Source organism: Pyrgilauda ruficollis, unplaced genomic scaffold, assembly GCF_017590135.1.
Source record: "Pyrgilauda ruficollis isolate IOZ18807 unplaced genomic scaffold, ASM1759013v1 scaffold138, whole genome shotgun sequence".
Taxonomy (NCBI): Eukaryota; Metazoa; Chordata; class Aves; order Passeriformes; family Passeridae; genus Pyrgilauda; species Pyrgilauda ruficollis.
Window position 1 is genome coordinate 228,745 of NW_024512321.1, and position 21,891 is coordinate 250,635.

General features: G+C 39.7%; 1 protein-coding gene across 1 annotated transcript in view; it reads right to left on the bottom strand.

Annotated features, from left to right (window-relative positions):
* The window catches only part of TSNARE1 (t-SNARE domain containing 1), a 452,796-nt gene that overhangs the window by 51,259 nt on the left and 379,646 nt on the right, over positions 1-21,891 (bottom strand). The window contains exon 14 of the mRNA XM_041459558.1: positions 5,810-5,925. Within this exon, the coding sequence (XP_041315492.1) occupies positions 5,830-5,925 (96 nt within the window). The 3' untranslated portion in view covers positions 5,810-5,829. The remainder of the gene's footprint in view (positions 1-5,809; positions 5,926-21,891) is intronic.

Here is a 21,891-nt window from a genome sequence, read left to right on the forward strand (position 1 = left end):
TCAAAACATTAATCTGTTTGAAGGTTTGTCTCAATAGGAAAAACTTAGAGAAATTCTTAGAAATGAATCTGCCTATTTCCTGGCACTTCTGCCTTTCTTGCCCTGTTATTTTGAGTTGGGTTTTTTTTGGTTTTTTGTCACAAAGCAGACTCTTGTCTCTTAAAATTTCTTTTTCTACTAGTAATCATTTCTTCCTTCTGCACATTTGTGGCAGCACATTTTTATTGTGCTGTCAGGGAAATAATTTAGTGGAGAGAAGTGGAGATGTAGCCATTGGAACCAGGAAAGTCTTAAAGAATACAAGTGTTAGCCTAATTTAAGAAATGGGGCCAAATCATAAACCCAGACCCAGTATATATTATCCAGTGAAAATCCAGGTCTCATTTCTCACATCTTAAATTTAAAGCAAAAAGTTGCTGCAGAATCAGGATGTACCTCAGCCTTCTTGTCAGAGCAACAATTGAGCAGGGATGCCAGGATCTGAGCAATTAATTATAGGCTAAAAGACAAGAACTGAAATGACAAGAATTGACACCTGACTCTAAATGTAGCAACCTTTTCAAAGTAATAGGATACAGGGGAAAAAAATATTACAGAGCTATTGATTCCTGATTGTGCTGCACAGCAAACATGGCAGCAGTGCCACAGCCAGGGCAGAGGGGTGAATTATTTTAGGATTTCAATGACAGCTGGCAAAAATATTATAACCCTTACAGAGCTTGAAAGATTGAAACAAAGTTGAAAACTCAGCCACTCACATATTAAGCCACATATAGATGTGTGGTGAAAACAGAGACACCAAGAAAAGCCCTGTGATAACAATTTAAAAGGCAAAAGCAATACCATCAAACAAAACTCTCTGTGCTTTGCCTTTATTTACAAAGATCCTTAGGTTAAATTATTTCTCTGTTCAACACTGAGTAGGAACTGCTGTGCTTTAGCAGCCTGACATAGCCAGGGGGAGATGCACTGGGCAAATGTCAGAATTTCTGCTGTGTGTGTCAGGAGAGGGTGCCCAGACTTGTCTCCGGCTTGGAAGGAACAACAGAACTGCAAAAGCCAAGTGCCACAAAGCCACTTGTCAATCTCTCCCCCTCTGCCACCCTGACCCTCACGACCCCCACACGCAGGGTTGTGATGCTGGGACTGCATTTGTTGGTGGCAAGAGGAAAAGCACACAGGGACAGTGTAGTGCATGAGGCACTAAAATAATCCAGCCAACTGAAAAAAGCATAAGGTCTGGAAGAAAAACAAACACCAAGGATAGGCTGTGTAAAGTCAGCTGTCTGAACCTCATCCTCATTGATCAGGTTACATAAAGCACTTAACCACATTAGAAACCCATAAATGAATTGTGCAAGGAAAGCTGTAACTGTGAGGGAGGGGAAAGATAATCCAAACTAAAACAATATTTTCTATTTTTCTATGATAATTCAATTTGAATTCAAAACATGACAGTTGCATATTCGGGAAACATACTTGGAGCCTGATTATTACATTTTACATAGACTACAGCCCAATTAAGAAGACACTGTCCACGATGTTAAGTGAGATATTAGAAAGAAAATCTTTACAGTGAGAGTGATGAGGCCCTGGAATGGAATTCCCAGAGAAGCTGTTGCTGCCCCATCCCTGGAAGTGTTCAAGGCAGGTTGGATGGGGCTTGGAGCAACCTGGCATAGGGGAAGGTGCCCCTTTCCATGGCAGGGGGTTTGGAACTGGATAACTTTTAAGGCGTCATCTAAACTCAGACCATTCTATGATTCTAAGGATTTTATGCCTGTACATTCAACATTACATGGAGAGTGCAATCAGAGTGCAACTCCTCACTCAGGATAGTTAATATTTTACAAGTTTAGGCTGGTTCAAAGTCCAAATGCTCAAATTATCAAAAAAGGAATGAATCAATGTCCACTAAAGATTTAATAACTTGTCTCCTGTATCAGGAAGGCTTTGAGCTTCAAGCTGCTGAATGCTGGGAGAATCTGTTGAGTCACAGACCAGAGGATTTAAGGAATCTACATGGTAAAGTGTGTGTGCTCAGTCCAGTAATCTTTATCTGACAGAAATGTGTCTTGGTAAGGGTGAAGACGCCTTCTGCTGCTTCCAAGAACAGGGCTCAGTCAAGTCATTGATTCTCTCTTTCTTTGGCTAATGGGATTGAGATTATGAAGTTGTCATTGAAAACCATATTTTCCAGCTGTCACATACATGCAGCATCTTTCTCAAAGTTTGTCTCCTCTGTTTTCCTATAAAGAAGGTTTAAAACTTCAGATTCCAACAGTCTTGACTGTCACTTTGGATAACTGTGCAGTCATGCAAATGAGTCAAAAGAAGGGCACAGAAGGTTTGTCTAGCTGAAATATTGACACTATCAAAAAAAAAAAAAAAATTTTTTTCTGACTGCTCCTGCAATCCTGTCACTGGTCACTGATGTTGATGGAACAGCAAAAAAGAGCAGCTGCAGTGTTGCTCCAAGATGTGCACAATGTGACCCGAAAGTTCCTGGGCAATTTTCCTAAGGTGTCAGCAAACAAATGTACAGACACAAGTCCTCAGGAGTTTCTCTGCATTCGCTGTAGACACTTTCCTCTCTCTCTGCCAGACAAAACTGCCCCAAGGGAGCAGTGACACACTTATGGCAGGGCCCTCGACAGGCAGAGTCAGGGCTGGGAGCTCTCCTGAGCAGCTGCTCTCTCTCTGAGCCAGCAACCAGTGATGGCACAACTGCTTGGGAAGCTCACAGGGAAAGCTGCTTTCTGCTTTGCAAAATTCATCAAATGATCTCCCCTCTGGAAGGAATGGGTTTGTCTGTCCAAGCCATGCCTGATTCGTGGTGTGGGGAAAAAATTCTTCTTTTGACAAGAGCTGTTGATTCAGTATCATTATTGCAAAAGCAGAAACATCAAGCAGTTAAAAAAAATGCTAATGATCAAAACAATAAACACTAATCATAGATATTAATGGCATAATTTCTTTAATTCACTGAATAGTGACCATCACATTTCTTATCACCAGCCATGGAAGTTAAAGAAGCCTAACTTTAATATCATGCAAATGGGATTTAAACCACTGGAATGGAGTGGTTGGGGCTTTTTTTTTCTGGCTCCTTACTGATCCAACATGGAACAAAATTTCGAGGCGATGTTAAATGGAAATTCTTGCCATTCTTTACCAAACTTTGGATTTTGTTTAGTGATATGTCCTGTGCCAACCAGAGTATTTAGTAATTAGCTCCTTCACTTGCTTTCCTACCTTTATTTTGTCTGAAGTCATGCAGAGCTGTTACACATTAAACCCCAGCTGTTCCTTATCTCCCTAAAGTGTGTAAGAGCTTTATACAAACCTGTTTCTTGAGGTAATCTTTATATACACTGATATTTTAAAAACCATGGATTTTTAAAAAATCTGTTTGCATTAAAATTCAGAATATAATTTCATCAATCACTATGGACACAGAAACCCTGAAAACATTCTGGTTTAGAAGTCCTCAAAGCATAAATATGAAATCTGCTGCACACCACTAGGGCTAACCCAGACTTACAACCATTTATAAAGATCAGAAATCATCATTGTTCCAGTATAATTCAATCCAGGTCCTGCCTCCAGTTCTACTGCTGCAGAGTAACTCTTGTTTTAGAAGCTCAATAATTAGTTTCACAACTGATGATGAAAAGTAGAGCATGATATTTTTCCTGGGGCTTTCATTAGTATCTCTAGGTTCACTTCCCTCAAGACATGGATCTCATAACAGGGTATTAATTTTAGTTTTCTGATGGAGTTTTATTGTAAGATTATTTTGTTCTCTGACTTTCTCCACTAAAGAGATTTTGATTAAAATGTGCCTAGACATAGTCAACTGATGATAAGATTTGTAATTTCCAGTAGATACGAATATTTAACTATACTAAAAGAAATTGTGTTATATCACAGATTATCCTGATGGAACACATTTCCAAACTACTGCAGAGTAAAAGCAGAGTGATGCAATTAAAATTATAGTAGTTGCTCTAGATTTAAATTACCAGGACAGATCCCTGTTTGCAACCATAAGCAGTGTCTCTTCTATAAAAATGGGATAAAAATATATATATAGAAATGATAGATAGATAGATAGATAAGCTGTAAGAACATCAATACTCAGTCAATTAAAGGTCCATTTCACTAATATCATCCTTGCTTCAGGGCTGGCCAAACACCTAAGTAAAGATTCAAATGTAGCGAAATATTTCTACCTATTTCTCCTAGCAATGATGTAGGGCTTGTGGCCATCCCCATCCAAACCAGTGAGATGGTTCTTGATATCCTTCAACAATTGTTTTTCTTTTTTTTTTTTTTTTTAATTGGGTACAATTCCTTCTTGTACCCAGATTTTGACAACCACAATGTCATGACAGAAGAGGTGCCAAAGGTTAAGAAGTGTGAAGAATCTTCTTTCTATGATGGTTTTGAACCAACCCCTTTTAGTTCCCAGTGGAAAGAAGGCACTTTACAAGTCTCATCCTCACATGGAAGGAGAGCATTTTCAACTGAACCTTTGTTAAACAAAAGAATTAACAAAATCTCCCAAACTTTGGCTTTCCCAAGGATAGCTTCACAGTAAAGTTGCTGTCTGCAGGAAAAGTCCCATTGGTGCTTTTGGGTTCTGACTTTTCCAGATGGCACCCCTGCCCTTGCAGAAGGCATACAGCCCCCATTTGGGGGGTAGAAAATCTGTAATTATCATATCCTCTCAGTGAACAATGGCCTGGCAACTAAAGAAGGAGAAACCCAGTCATGCTTTGCATCAGAAAGAGAATTTCACAAATAATTGATGACTCACTCTCCCAGGGACATGAGGGAAAAGAAAGGAAAATATTTTGCTTTCCCAAGGATAGCTTCACAGTAGAGTTGCTGTCTGCAGGAAAAGTTCCATTGGTGCTTTTGGCTTCTGACTTTTCCAGACAGCACCCCTGCCCTTGCAGAAGGCATACAGCCCCCATTTGTGGGGTAGAAAATCTGTAAATCTCATATCCTCTCAGAGAACAATGGCCTGGCAACTAAAGAAGGAGAAACCCAGGCATGCTTTGCATCAAAAAGAGAATATCACAAATAATTAATGACTCACTCTCCCAGGGACATGAGGGAAAAGAAAGGAAAATTTTTTTTTTTTTTTTTTGTGTCTTATACTTGACATTTAAAGTTCATTTTGTTTTACAAAGTAAACATGCTATGGGTGAACCTTCTCTAACAGGATGAAGGATGCTTTGATATCTCACCTCTATTCCTAAGGCTACAGCCCAATCCTACCAGAGACCAACATTCCTTCTAGGTGTAGATCCAGAGCAAAGATCACCAAAAATCCATTTTTATTTTTCATCCCTACTGAAATCTCCAGTTGTTTGTCTTCCTGCTCCTCAGGAGGGTCTCTGGAACATCTCAGAAGGTAAAACCACTTGGGAACACCTCTGGGCTTGGATTGCCCCTGACCCTGCTCCAGCCTGGAGTCTTTAAAACTGCTTCTGCATCTCTAACTCCTAATCCTAATAATTAGGATCCATTAGTTAGCATAGCTGTGAGACTCCTGTAAAATCAAACATGACACAAACAGCAGAGGAAAGGGTCATATGTTGTTTTGTTGGAATAGCACCTTGGCTTAATTTTAAGGATCTATTAAGAATATCTCTAATACCCTTTAAAATAAAATATTTTAGTATGCCATACCTGACTCTGCAGGTGGAGATATTTTTTTCTTACCATGATCAGCTTCCTGAACTATCTTTCAGGCACCTTACAGGGTATGATAAAAGACTTGGCCAAAGGGTTTTACCTGTGCAAAGCTCAGCCAGATCAGCGCTTGATGGAGACCGCGATGATGATGACAACGAGCAGCAGAACAGCCAAAGCGATGGAGAGGAGGCAGCACTTCATCTTCCTGGCTCGTAGCTGAGGGGAGAAAGACAAGGCAATTAATTAGTGGAGATTAAATCCACTAAGAAATGTTGTTTTTCAATTGAAAGAATGGTTTGGAACAAGCTGAAGCAAAATAGAGAATTTCTTTATTTTTTTGGACTGATTTATCCTTCTGGATAATCCAGATTTCTCCTCCTGGACACAATCCCCTTTTCTACAATACTTTCTTTCTGCTTAAATCACCGTGTCACACTAAATTTCCAGGCTGCTTGAAGGACTGAACTTGGGTAAAGCCACTCAGTTTGATTTTAGTCTGGGGGTGTTGGAGCTGCATCTGGCTGCCAGGAGAAAACTGCTCCCTGTAAGAGAAAAAGTTCCCTCTCCACTCTGCTGTGCAACGAAATTTAGACAAGCACTGACATGAGCTGTTCACAGGGCAGGCAAATGTGCTTCCAGTATTAACCACCCTGACCTCATTCACTTTCAGATATGGTAAGAGATTCTACAGTTTTAATTTTGTGTCTGTTTCTACTTGAACCCATCAGTCTTCCTAGTGACCTCTGTGGATGTGATGTTGCTTCTTCCTATTTAAAATCTTTGCAGATAATTCAATTCCCTGTCTCCTTTTTAGATGGATTGGAAGAAGAGTGTTTCCATGATCCCGCAGTGTAAGGAGTTCTGTTATCCAATACGCGCACAAAAAAGTAACTTCAGAGAAATCCTAAACTTGGATATTTTTCTTGAGATCAGATCAACCAGTCCTGCATCCACCAGAGCTGATAGCATCATCTTCATCCCAGAGTCCTTTACCTCCTTACAACTGAAGCAACACTCTCACAGGAGAGATGAAGTTAATATTACTGCTGTCATCCACTTTTCCTCCCTTTCCTTTCCCTAACTGCTGCAATCAGGTTTCCCAGTCTGCCTTGGATCCTTCTCTAACTGCTTTACATCACTCTGCACTGCACTTCCCACAGAGCCATTGCTCCCCAGCTGCTCTGCTCTGTTCTGGGGCTGTTTTGGTCTCCTACACTGCAAAGGACAGGAGATTCATCTCTTCCTTTGGTGCTCCAAATCCTGTCTTTCTTTCCCTCTCAGTGCCCAGCAAGCTGGAGAAGCACTTCCAGCAGGGAACAGTGATGCACGACCTGTTCTCTGTTTCAGAATCAACCACCAATCCAACTGTGGTTTTATAAAAGTGTGGATTTACAGATTACTGTTTTTTGCACGTTAAAATGCTGTACTGTCCTGCCTCCCTAGCATATAATCAGTGAATCATCATGGCTCTGCATCAGCTTTTCAATCACTCAAATAGATAGGTTTTCTTTGATTTGGATGAGGGAAAAAAAATTAAATATATCATTCCATGAGCATTTGTGAAGAGGGATCTTGTCAGGCTTGCTAGGAGGGAATGTGTGAGGGGATACAATTCCACTTCCCAAAACTCCTGCATTGGAGCACAGATTTTGTCATGATTTTCCATCAGTTTATTGTGACTGTGGGGAAGAATATCAGTGGGAAAATTATTGTGATGCAGGTGAGGCCTTGGCACAGGCTGCCCAGAGAAGCTGTGGATTCTCCATCCCTAGAACTATTCAAGGCCAGGTTGGATGGGGCTTGGAGCAACCTGGGACAGTGGAAGGTGTCCCTGCCCATGGCAGGGGGTGGAATGAAATTATTTTTAAGGCATCTTCCAACCTAAAACATTCTGTGATTTTCTGATTTTATTTAACTTTTCTTTTTTTTTTTTTTCCACACACAAAAGGATGTTTCTTCATAGCAGATCCTCACCTAACACTAATTTCTTCAGAAGAAACTGCACTGCATCCTGAATGCTCAGCCCATGAGACAACTTGCTACTGCTTCCCCCTCTAATTTTAACCTTCATTAATTCCAAGTCAAACCAGGAAACCTCTGCTTCAAACTGCAGACTTTCAAAGGCACTTGGTTGTCCTTGTCCACTTCTGAAGTCAGAGCCTGTGTTTGGTCAGCAGAGGATGCTAATGGGTCATTTAGCTTCAAGCAGAATTCTCAAATAGTCCATTAAGAGCCTCGAAGAGTGCACAGTTATCACTTCACATGGCTTTTACATCATTCCCTTTGCAGAGAGATTCTCTTCTTTTTCCAGCATTTCCAGTCACTTTTATTTTGCATTTGCACAGTCTCTTCTCCCTTCCCTTTTTCCTTGCTTTTAACCAACTAAACCATAAACAGACTGAGACTGATCAGAGGACAGGAGAGCTACAGCTCAGTCTGAATCCTGGGATTTGGTTCACATTTTATGATCCTGTCCTGACTGGCAAGTCAGGGTAATGATTCCTGCTCTTTAAAATATCTCCTAGCTTGTTTAGTATAACTGTCCTCCAAAGCCATAAAACCCACTGTAGGATTCTCCTGTCTATTACTAGTTTTGTTGATTTTTTTTTCCTTATTTTACATTTCAATAAGGAAAATGTTGAATTCTTTGAGTTGCTTTAGTCTCCAGCCATAAATCTGTACATGCTGGTGGAGCAGGGAAGCAGCTTCTGATCCCTTCCTGGACACACCACCTTTCCTACAGATCCTGAGGAAGAGTGGCAGGATACCAGCACCCCAGGGTTTTGTCACTTACTTAAAAAAATACTGAAATATGAGCAAAAGCAGCATGTCCCCTCACTGGACAAATGCCCACCCTGCTTCAGGAAGGGCCTTGAAAGAATCCCTTCAATGAGACTTGGCACGAAGATTGGACTTGATGACCTTGGAGGTCTTTTCCAGCCTTAATATTCTATGATTTTATGGTACCCCATGGAGCTCACCAAGCCTATCCTGTGGAGAGGACCAGCCTGGATTTCTGTGAGCTCTTGGGACCCTTTTCCTGCCTTTGTCAGAGGAGAAAGATGCAAGCACAGAATGTGTTGAACAGATTCTCTTCCCCAGACAGGATCCGCAGACTCTGGTATGAGCACCCTCACTTAAATATTGCATAAATATACATTAATAAACATAATAAATAATAATATTACATCTAACTATCTCTGCCATCATCCCAAGTTTAGGTCAACAGATTCTGATTGCCAAACTGAGATTACAAATGGTGTCTTAATGCCCCACTGCAGTTCTTGAAGGACATTGAGAGACAAAAATAAACACATCCCTTTTAATGAGTTTTTCAAAGGGTTTTTTTTAAGAACCCCGAGGTAACATTGCACACTGGAAGCACAGCAACCTCAGAAATGTAAGCACTGGGCAGTGAAGAAATTCCAGAGTTTGTGTTTTCAATATATCTTTGCCTCTCTCCAAAGTCTTTGCCTCTCTCCAAAGTAGGATTTCTGCCTCATTCAGTAAGGGAATAATTATTATGCTGCGTACATCACACATGTTTAGAAATTTTACTTATCTACTCAGGTTTTCTTAGGACATCTATCTAAAGTCATGTTCACATGAGACCACGCAAATCTCTCACTTAATGTAAAGATCCTGATTTTTTTTTTCCAAGGGGTTTCCATGACAGCAGAATCATATAATTAATGCTTTCCATCCCAAACATCAGTACAATGATTGGGTTATATCCATTTTAAGTGGAGGAAGTAGAAACACATTCCATGGATGAAAGCACAGCTGATCTCAAGAGAGTTCCAGTTTTCCCAAGGAATAACAAAAAAAGAATAAAAAGCAAATGTGATTCATGACACCACCCCTTGCATAAAAGTTAATCTACACTTACATGGAAATGGAAAACTGTTTCCAAACCTGTAAGAGGATTTCCCACCAGGACAAGTTCCTTGCTGCCTGAGACAGAAACTATGAGGTTTCTGCCACAATTTTAGTAGTCTCAGAATAACAAAACCACAGCCACAGAAAAGTTGAGGAAAAATTAAAAAAAAAAAAAAAACCAAAAAAAAAAAAAAAAAAAAAAAAAAAAAAAAAAAGAAAATAAAAAAAAGAAAAACACCAAAACAATCCACAAGAAGCCAAACCAGCTGTAAATGAGTCATTTATGTTACAGCATAATTCTCCTGGGAGTTTTGCATTTTTGCAGCATTTCCCATGAATGCAACTAAAACACAGTGGATTTTACTCATCTTTCCCCAGTTCTTTCTCCCCTCAGCTGCTGAGTCTCCTTCACTCACACTCTGCATTATTCCTATTCCCTATCTTCCTTGACTTTCCTGGAAGCTCTGAGGCAATGTGACCTCCTCTCAATTCCTGCAACTACACCCGTGATTGCTCACAGGAGCAATTTCAAAGCCATTTTGCCCAGAAACTTCCCCCTGCCCTTGGAGTTAGATGTTTGCAGACAAGACATACCCAAGATCATTGGCACAGCAGATGGATCAGCAGCTGAAGGGCATTTTTGGTACAAGCTAAACTTGGATGGTCTTCACCTCAACTTAACAAAGTATCCAGAAAACCTGAGGGAATAACTGTTTTGTTGTTTTCTTGGGGTTTTTTTTATCCCAGAGACCTGGAGGTTTTGCCAAACACTCATGCAGGTCACAAAAATCTATGGCTGCTTTCTCTATTTTTTCCTGTTAAATTGCAAAACTCTGTCCACATACAGGAGCTGCTGGAATTTAACAAAACCTCCCAAAAAAACCTATTTTTCCCAGGAAGATGTATCCTGGAACTCCACCTGACTCCCTTTAACTGTCTGTTCAAGTGAGTATTTAAATAGAGAAATCAACGCAACAAACAATTTCAGGCTGAATTTGGGAAAAGTTCAAAGCTACAAGATTATCTTCTGCTGGAAAATGTAACAGAAATAATTATAAGCCCACTATCTGATTTCATTTTAATTATCTTAGCTTATTTTAAACCTTGAATGCTATGCTGCAGCACTGCTCTGGTTTTATAGCTCTGTCCCAACCTGTTGTAAGTCCATTTCCCACAACACCTAGAATTTGTTGATTAAATTGGAGCTAATCTATTTTCATTGTACACATTTTCCCAAGATGAAAAGAATGCAACATGGGACCAAAAAAATTCTAATCCTGTAGCAAGATGTAATGGCTTTTTACAGTTATTTTTTCTGGGCTCTCAGGGTTTTTTAGCAAAACAAGTAAAGATATATTTTAATCCTGACAGAGGCTCTTTAAACACACATGTGAAATAGGAGTGAAAAGCAGGGAGGGAATGAGCAAGGCTATTTAGGGACACAGCTGAGAAGCACTTTATATTGACAGGCAAACTAGATGTGACTGAGCCTGGAAGAAACCTTTCCCTCATCATTTCAGAAAATTAAGCTGCAAGTCATATTTTACAACCTAGAAGATATTTATTTCTTGGGGGTGAAATGTTGAAAAATATTTTAATTATGTCACAACAGATAGCTAAGTAATTAAAACCCATTAAAGCCCATTACGGCCCCAGGCCCAGAAAAGTAAGTTTCATCTTGGAAATTCCTAAGCAAACACATTTACAAGGAGGAAAAGAAATGCTTTCTTGCTAAGCATTTAAAAACTAGCTGAGGCCAAGCATAAATAATAGAAGAGGCTAAAGGAAGCTGTTTTCTTGTATTTATATTGAATAGAGAAAAACAAACAAATAAAAAAATCACTTGATTGCCATATAGGAAAGCATCATTGAGCTTCTCCACCCTTTGTGGATTGATTACATTAAGGACTGTAGGACAGGGAGGAATAAGACAGTTATGGACTGTGAAGCAGGAGTTGAGATTTCTCAACTGCCTCCACAAAGGAGGTGAAAATCCCTAGAAGCAGGAATTTTAGTTCAGGCAGGGATTTGTACTAGAGCTGCTGCTCTATTCTGGGAACATCAGAGCATAGGACACCACTTCAGAGCAGAGTCACACCCTACAACTCCCTGGCTGGGGAGCTTTCTAGGTCTTCTGCAGGATAAAATTTGGCAGGTTGCTTTCATTAGAAATTAATTAAATTAATCTCTCCAGTATCCCATCTTTTTTCCATCACTCCCAGGGATGAGACCTGGCACTGGGATAAGGATGAAGACAGTAACCAAAGAGCTTTGCCCTAAAGGGTTAACCCAAGACCACCTCTGTCTCTCCCTCCTGCAATGTTAAATAATAGAAACATTCATAGAAAAATGGGGTTGTTGAGGCTGGAAAGGACCTCTGAAATCACCAAGTCCAACCTTCAACCCAGCAAGCACCACCACGTTCACCATTAAACCCTGTCCTCAAGTTTCATATCCACAGATTTTTAAATGCTTCAGGAACAGTCACTCCACCACTTCCCTGGGCAGCCTCTTCCAATGCTTCCAAAGCTTGGGAGTGAGGACTAGGAAGAGGTCTGGAAATACCCTGAGCTTTTCAGTTTGGTTGTATGGGCAAGAATCTGTCTCCCAGTGAAAAAGCACCAGTTTTCCATTATCATTTCTTATGTTATTATAGTAAACAAGCAAAAATCTACCCTTGTACTCAATGCCAACAGAGTCAATAAGACAATCCATTTTACTTACAGAAATTCTTACCCTTATTTCAAACACAATTTTAAAATAAAGAACAATTCACGAAGCATTTTCCAGCAGAGCCAGGAGTGCAAGAACTTCTGAAAGTACAATTTCACTACTGGAACAAAGAAACCATTGCAGACTAATCTGCTCTGGAAATTTACTTCCTGCAAACCCATTCAGCAGATAAAAAACAAAAAATATTAAATTTAGCAACCACACAATAACAGCCTCCAGTTATCAGGTCAGGTCCTTTTAAGGGCCTCTGTTGGGCAATGAAAACCCACCCTGATTAATTTTCAAGTGCTGCTTCCTTTATTGTAAGATTAATAAATCTGTTTGACATTAAATGGTTCGTTTTATATGCAAATCTCTGTAGAGAGTCTTGTGACATTAAAGAGGTTCATACAATTTTGTTCACCCTGACCTCAGAGGTCATTTGGAATTTCATGAAAGCATTTGTCTATGCTCTTAATATGCATTTTGAAAGCTAATTTGAGGTCTGCTGGATTGAGAGCCCAGGTTCTTAATTACGTTTGGATGTGTTTATACAGAGCTGATATTATAAATCTGAAACTGCTGTCATTCCAGTGGACAATAGCAGAAGCTCTGCTGAAGGCTGGGGAGTTCTCATGGGAGAGGAAAAGAAAATATTGGAGCAACACAGCAGGAAGTCAGACCTTGTAGATATGTGGTTACCTCCAAGAATTATGTAAGCCTACAGAGGGGGAAAAATCCCCTTACACTTGCAATAGCATTATTATTATTATTATTATTATTATTATTATTATTATTAATAATAATAATAATAATAATAATAACAATAATTTCATATTCCATTTGCATCCATAAGATCCCTTATCTAAGCCATACACAATCATCTCTGATAAGAGAGTAAACACTCTGTGTTATTGCAGTGGAAGGGAGGAACATGACCTTTAACGTGTGTACAAATTAAAACGCACTGACCAAATTTGGTGACCTTTATGGTATAGCTTCCTCATAGAGCTACAGTGAATTTGCTATCAAATATCACTGCTTCTGCAGGCAGGCTAGAAAAGGCCAGGAATATTATTAAGCACTTACAGTGTTTTTAAATGAGAACAAAGTAGACAAGTTACATATTAATAAAACCCAGAAGATATGAGAGTAACAGGGAAAGGCCAGCCCACAGCAGCAAGGAAATAGATCACTTGGCTTTGACATATTGTTTTTGGGCCTTCACTTCAATGTCATTTGGACTGGTTCCATGCTTTCCTTTATGATATGTCTATGTACTTGCAGCTTTCCACTAATTCTGTGCAGTTTCCCCCTTCCCCATAAGTCTCTTCATGATCCCCTCCTCATTAATTAATTTTCTTTGCAGACATCTCTGGAAGTGTTCAAGGATAGGTTGGATGAGGCCCTCAGTAACTTGGTCTAGTGGAAAGTGTCCCTGCCCATGGCTGAGGGGATGTATTAGATGATTTTTAAGATCCTTTCCAGCCCAAACTATTCCATGATTCCACATGTTTCCATGATATATCCCAGGTGAAGCCAAGTGTCATCTACAGGTATGATTCCTCAGCATAGTCTACTGCAAGACTGCATCTTCTCCCATTTATTTAGCCAGAGACAACCATCCAGGATTGGATTTTCCAAGCATGGAATCTACCCCAACCTATTTCTTTGGAATGAAAATATGCCAGCCAAATCAAAGGAGAAAACTATTTAAAAATTTCCAAGTATTCCATCCTGAAAAAGATATTGGAAATATTTTCTCTAGTCTGTCCCTTCTTTGGGGAAAAATCACAGAATCATTAAGGTTGGAAAAGACCTCCAAGACCAACCTTTGGCCGATCACCACCCTGCCCACTAAACCATATGGAGAAATGCCTCATCTGCTTGTTTTTGAACACTTACAGGGATGTTGAGTCCATCCTGTCCCTAGGCAGCCTGTTCCAATGCTTGACCACTCTTTCAGGGAATATATTTTCCCTGATACCCAACCTAAACCTCCCCTGGTGCAACTTGAAGCCATATTCCCTTGTCCTCTGTAAGGAAGAATAGGGAGAAAGGGGATTGTCCCTTTGATGAGTGTCCTCATTTTATTGTTTCTGGGAAATTTGGCTCACTTTAGGAAAGATATGACTTCTCTCAAAGCCTTGTTCATGTACACTCTTGACTAGTTCAAAATTTGAGATAATTTTCACCATCTGCCACATCTATCGGGATGAGGATGGCAGCACAATGCTTTCTGTGTTGGCTTGCCTAAAAGCTGACAGGGGCTGATGTTGAGCCTGTACACACAGATTTAATTGCTGCATTTTCTACCTTCTGAATGCTTGAATTAGCAATCTTAATATTCTCCTAATACACTTGTTTTTCTCATGGCTGAGACATCATTTGTAATAGCACATGATAATAGCTTACATTTCTAGCACGCCTTTCAAGGCAGCAAACCTCCAACGTGATTTACAAATTCACTATAAAGAGGATTATCTTTTTACCAGCTCTGGAATGAAGCCACCTACCTCTGGCAGCTGTTTGAGTTCCACACAGCAGACCCAGCCAGCAATTTAAAGCAGGTAATGACTGGTGTGTGCACCTGAAACACCAGAGACTGCATTTCCCAAATCAGAATTCACCCAATGTAGCAAAACAAACACTTACACTTTTGTAGAAACCACCCTGAGATGCTTAAAAGCCCCACACAGGCAGATTCAGAGAGAACTTAACTCCCCCAACAATTCAAACCCAGAAACACTGCAAGGGAGCAGAGCAGAGAGAGAATGATTTGACCACATTAAAGCTGTGCAGTGCTCGAAGAAAACCTTCCTGCTGAGCTGTGTTGATTAGTTAGATTATATTATTTTATGAATGGGACTACTTGGAAGGATTGCAAATGGCAGATTTTGGCTCATTGTGCTGCCAATCTCAGCATTTTGAGCCCATCAGTTCATCCAGCTTTCAACCAACCTCATTTATCTGGTCTGTACATCATCAGCTTCTCTTTCAGGGCAGAAAGTTTTAATTCTTGAACCAGCTCAATCTCTGCCCCCAAAAACACTTGAGCCCTCCCAGGACAGGCTCCTTTTGCCAACAACAACCAGGTCAAACTTTGCAGAATTTAAAAGGACCAGAGCCATAAAAAGCATTTAGTCTGGCTTAACTCCAGTGTACTCTGATGAGTCTCTGGTCCAAATAATTTAAGAATTTCTCCTCACTACCCCGTATATAGGTGCAAAAGAGAATATAGATGAAAATTCTAATAAAGATGAAATGCTTTACAAAAGAGTGCAACATCAGCCATGAAGGATCTTTTGAACATCCTCAAACAAACACAAAAAAAGAAAATAAAGAAAATAAAGAAAATAAAGAAAAGACAGAAAACAAAGGTACTTGAAGGAGGTAGTAAAAAAAGAATCACAGAAGAATTTGGGCTGAGAAAGATCTCCAAGAACATCAAGTCCAAACAGCACTGCCAAGACCATCACTAAGCCATGTCCCATTTACATGTTTTAAGTCTTGCCAGGGATGGTGATTCCAGCACTTCACTGGGCAACTTTTTCCAGGGCTTGACAACACTTTTGGTGCAGAATGTTTTCCTAATATCCAACCTAAACCTCCTCTGGTGCAATTTGGGGCTGTTTCCTCTTGTGGCACTACAATATTGTCCATGCTGGGACTGAAAGAAAGGCTTTCTGTCTTCAGGGCACTGTGTTCTTGAACCTAAACTTGCCTTCAAATCTCACCAGTAATAAAGATAAATTAGTGGAAGTCTTCAGGCATCAAACAACAACCTGAAGGTCCAAGCTGGTCTGATCCTACCACCAGAAGGTATTTGTGTACCTCAATGGAAATCAGTACGTTAAAGTAACTGATACACAAAAAGCTCCTCCCAGTCCTAGGAATCACAAGTAAAAACAAATTTTGGAAGGGGTTCCATGAAGTACCATGCCATTAATGCCTCAGAATGTCAGTGTTGGGAGATGATGGGTCTCCAGAGCAAAGATGTCACAGAACCATAACAGGCAGTGTCTAGTGTCTGTGTTTTCATTAAATTTATTGATACAATTGGAATTTTAATTTTTTTTCTGTGTCCATTGATTTAATATAGAACATTGCTTCCTACAAACTTTGCTCATCACTATCACTTAACATCACTACTACCTTTACTACTGCTAAAATACTCCCATCATTAGCATGTCAAACAGTGGTTGACAGGCACAAGCTACCTTGCATTATTTTGTAAAGTCATAGAACAGAGCTGAACCTGTGCTGCACTGAATTTTAAATAGACCTCTAATTGTTTTGTTTTTTTCTGGTAGTGAAATCCAAAGAGTGCAGAAAATATTTACAAGCACCCACCATGTCCCTGCTGCTCCTTTGCACCCTGCAGGATATTTGAGAGTAGAGGGCTAAGGAAGAGTGAGAAAATTACATGGAGGCCAGGCATGAAAACCTTCCTTTTGAAAAGTGACAAGATGTCTGCTAGGAACTCAAGGAATGCAAATCTCACACCTTGCCTAATACAGACTGAAATCTATTTTACTTCTTCTTAAACCCATGTATACTTTTACAAATGTGAGTCTTCACCTGTTCAAAGTAGAACTGGGACATAAAAGCTGAGAATCTTAAATAATTGCAAAATGACAAAAGGATATTTCCATTTTACTACTTACTTATACATCTGTCACAAAAAAGAAGTGGATAAAGTCACATCTTGTGTAGCACCAGTAAAATTAAGCAGAAATAGAGCCTCCATATCATTTTATTGGGTGGCACAGAATTAAATTTGAGGCAGCTTGATTTTCTCTAGAAGCCATGGAGAACTGGTTAGGCTGTCGAAATATCTAAGACTTTGTTTAACCCCAAACATCTTCTTCAAGGTTTGAAGAGTATTTTGACTCTCTAAAGTTTTTCCATTTTCATTTTTCTGGTGGATTAAATGCACAAATGGCAGGAGGTGGACTGAGTTGATACTGAACTTCTGACTCCAGGGAAAGCACCAAATATTGGGAAATCTTGTGTGAGACAGTATTCTCCTGAGGTTTGTTGCTCAGGCTAACAGATGGAGATCCAGGGAAAGTCAAAGAGCAGAGTTCAGGACTTGTAAGAAGAGCATTTCTATATAAATACCAAAAATAAATCTGAAAATAGCAGAAAATGAGGGGAACTGTACAGGCAGATATAGCACTATCCATCCTTTTCTCATTAAATTCTTATGTGGCCATTTACAAGTCATTTAACTTCTCCATTCCTCATTTTCCATGATATAACATCAGGGATGTGACTTCATTAAATAAATAGAGCAAAAATAGTGACCCCTGTGATGATGGAGCCATTACTTCACAAGATCAACACGCAACATTTTAAAAAAATACCTGGGTTTATAGGGATGAGTTTTTTTTATTTTGTTTTAGGCAAACTGTTTGAGCCATTTCTAACTTGAAACCTTTAAAATCTGGGATGAAAGCATTTCTCTTTAATTATGTAGTCACACAATAGAGTTATGGATATCACACTGGAGCTCATATTACAGAGGAATAAGTTTTTGCCTTTTCCTTCATCTCTCAGCCATTCTAAGCTCTTGGCAGCATCCTTAAATACATCCTAAAGTGGAGCTTGGTGTGATCAAAGCTAAGGGGGACAATGAATATGAAAGCTGAGAATGACCAGAGGTCAAAACGTTTCACTGTTCCTCAGTCCCTGGCAATGAGACAGCATTCAGATCATCCTGAATTATTCACTGCCATCAAAGCTGAGAGTTTCCTGCCTCTATGTTAAAATCACAGTGTAATTGCAAATTGTAATGGATTCTGAATGAAAGAGATGATTGTAACAAACAATGGAATATCAGCATTGCTTCACAAATGGCCTTGGAGCCTGACCTTGCTGGTCAGAATCACAGCTCCTGTGTTTAGGCAGAGACTTGTCAGCTCTGCAGCACAAAGGGCTCCTTACGTGAAGAGTGTAGGAATAACTCGACTGTGATAGACAACATAATAGAGCTCTGGGAATGTCACAAAGCACAGTGCCAACAGCCTGTCCCACAGAGCATATCAATCCCTCACAGCAACAAGAGGACAGGCTGCAAAAGAAAGAATTAAATTAAATCATGGGTCTATAAGGGTGGAAGTGAAAACAGTCCTCATGTTTGAGTTTTATGTCATTGCAAGCATGGAAAGGGGCAGGAAGCAATGAAATGTATTAAATCCAGCATATCTTTGTGTTTATGGTTTCTGTCATGGTGCCAGTTTGGAGCCAGATTCACATTAGAAAGGTCATCTACTCCATCCAGTTATGCTGGGTAAGGAACAAACAACCTGTTAACATTTCCTCCAATTAACAGAACAGCAGAGAGATGGGATTCTCCAGAATGGTAGAACCCAGGACATGCAGCCAAAAGGCCACGTGACACTGAACCATAACTAACTTCTAGCCAAGAAAAACAAATTGAAGTTACACACCATCTAAAGAAAATAATCTTAGAGGTGCACAGACAAGAAATTAATAAATTGCCAACTAAGTTAAGTTAAAAAGAAAGGAGTTTATGTAGTTCAGTTTGTTATGACATAATTTTCTAAAAACATGGTGAGTGATCCTCCTACACTGCTGAGAAGATGAGGACATTAATCACTTTTTAGGATAAGGCTGATCTGAAAATCCTCCCAAACTTATCAATAAATTCTCCCAAAGTCCTGAAAACTGGACTGAATGAGAGGTTTGAAACTCTGAGAAAGTTTCTAAAGCAGTTCTGAGCACCTCCACCTAAACTGAAACCTCCATGGGAGATTATGCCCTGGTGCTATTTGGAGAGCAACTCAAAGACAGACATCTCCAGGGAGGTCCTGCTTACGGAATTTTTTTGAGGTTGACATTGAAGTAACCAGATATTTTTGAAGAGTCTGGAGAAGTGAAGGGAACCTCTGAAGTTGTGAAGTGTCCCAGCTTTTTTTACATGCAGCTGATCAAAGCTTTTAACTCTCCATCCTTTTTCTTCTGGCATCTATGACAAGAGCTTAAATAGTTGAGCTCCACGTAGAGAAAAACCCATATAGACATCCCTATCGATGTGTGTATATTTTCCCCTCACTGCTTGTCAGAGCCTCTGTACTTAACATATTAATTTACCAAGTTTAACTTTTTAATGCTGGCTTCTTTTAAGTCATTAGAGATCCTTTTCTCATTATAATCCTCTTATTTGGTAATCAGTCTGAGCCTGTCTGTATTTTTTAAGAATATTTAAAAGTTTCTGGTGAAGATCAAGGGAAGTTTTCTCTTGCTCTACTTCACAAACTCCAACTTATTATTAGTAAGTGGTTCAGTGCAACACTTACTCCACAGTCAGGTTTTTGCACTTCTATCTCATCCTTTATACAACCATATTATCATATAACTATTTAGGCTGAAAAACCCCTCAAGGATCATTGAGTTACAACCATTATGAATGGAAGTGTTACTTTTAAATGCATTATGGCTGTTGAAAGCTGAGCAGAGGAGAGATGGAGGAATGGAAATGGATGTGACCAAGGTGGTGGTAACAGCTGCTGTAATGTGCTCCAACTGGAGGAGCCACCAACAGACCCTTTTCCTTCATGAGTCATTCCTAAAATTAGTCATAATGCATTTCTTAATGCTCTTTTATTTATCATGCAGGACAGTCTTTGCACAAGAGGTCTCAGAAGATAAACTAATCTCAAGGCACCAGGCAGATATTAAACCATGAGCAACAAACCCCCAGCCACCTCTGACTCAAGTTTCTATTTCTAAAGACAAATAAATCCACCCCTCACCATTACCACCCTTCCTGCTGTTCACTAGATGTGCTTTAACAGCCAGAGAAATCATGAATTCATAACTACATCCCAGTTTGAACGCATCAAATAAATTCCTCATAATCCCTTTGGATCTCAGCAAAGGGGCACCGTGAAACTCACTGAAACAAAGGCCCACAATAGATTTTGCAGAAGTTTAAAAGCTCCCCTACACCCTCTGTGAGCTTTCAAACTGGATTTAGGATAGAACTTCACTTATCCAATTCAAGCAAAAAGCTGTATACAACAAGCTGTTTATGCTTTTCCCTCAAATTTAATGTTCACACGGGGAGGGGATAAAATAAGTAAATCAGTGTAAAGGCAGTCCCACATCAGCTAATCTCTGCAACCAATTAATTAAACAATTATATTAGCCAAGCCTTCACTTCTGACATGGCACAGCTGACATTAATTGGGCCACAATCAAGATAGTAATTCAGGTTAATTGGATTTCCACTGTCAGCAGCTATCAGCTTGTTTCAATATGCTGCTGTCATTTAAGAATAATTAATCATGGATGACTTTATTGGATGGCACTGGTTGACAGCTGATGGTGTGGTGATGCTTGAAAGAGCTGGTGATAGCTGCAGGCCTGGGGAAGGGGAAATCTGGATTCCTTTGGAGAGATTATTGTGCATATGAGACCCAAAATGTGCTGCATGGGGTGTTGAGGTGGTGATAAAAAGAGAGGGCTGGAGAAAGGAAGAGCCCTTCCTATGGAAGCAAAAGGTCAGAGGGATGGGCAAGTTCCACCACCTTCAGGCACTCAGGGATTGTTTGGCTCTTGCTGCAGCATCACAGGATTCAATAAAACACCCATTCAGGTGCTGCAGGAGCAGAAATGCCAGCCTTCATCTGGTGCTGCTTTTCTCCATTCATGATAGGCCATTACTCTGGCTAACACTGGATAATGTAATTTATTCAATCCCTTGTCAGAATGTCTGCAAAAATGTCAAGGAACTGATGGAGCCAAGTCTTTATTTGTTAATAACTTGAAGCAAAAAAAAATGAAAATGTTGTGGGGAAGTAGTGGAGGGGGGAAGCTAGAAATGAAAGTATAAGCTGAAAATAGTTTAGAGTGTTCCATGAGGGGTAATAGGAATACATTATGCCTCTGAAGAAAAAAAAAAAATAAAACTGCAATTTAAACTTGAGGAAAGAAAAAGCTTTAGCACCAAGTTCTATTAGACTACATAATTATTCCCCAAAGGGGAAAATATACATATATATTTAAAAGTAAAGTACGATTTTAGGTTATTCATGACAGAGTGCTAAAAAATCATACCAGAAGTGGCAACACTACTTTGACAGCTGGACAGAGAAAATTTTCCATCAGAAATATGATGAATTTATTGTGTAACTGCCAGAAACCAGTTCAAGATGGATGGAGTACACAGAATCAAATTTCTAAAGAAAAATTTGACATCATGGCTGATGAATTTGGCTCCCTCCTTTTTAGCAAAATATTGGACAAAAAATGATCATGTGCACTGCTCAGCAGAGCACAAATTCCCATTTTGGAGATATTTTCTTCAGAGAAGAAAGAAGCTGTCAGAGAAGTCTGATGAGGCAAAAGCACCCATTAACCAAAGATGGGCAGAAGAAGCCATTAATTGTGACTTATCTCCAAAATGGATCTGGCACTGCTGTAGGTACAAGAGAGCAGCACACAGGAGGTTTTTACCTTCTGGGGGGTTTCAATTCAGTGAATTCTCCAGCATTTTACATTCTATTATAGCCAAGACCTGGTTTTTTCCTTTACCTTATTTTCTTGGGAAATTCCTGGGTT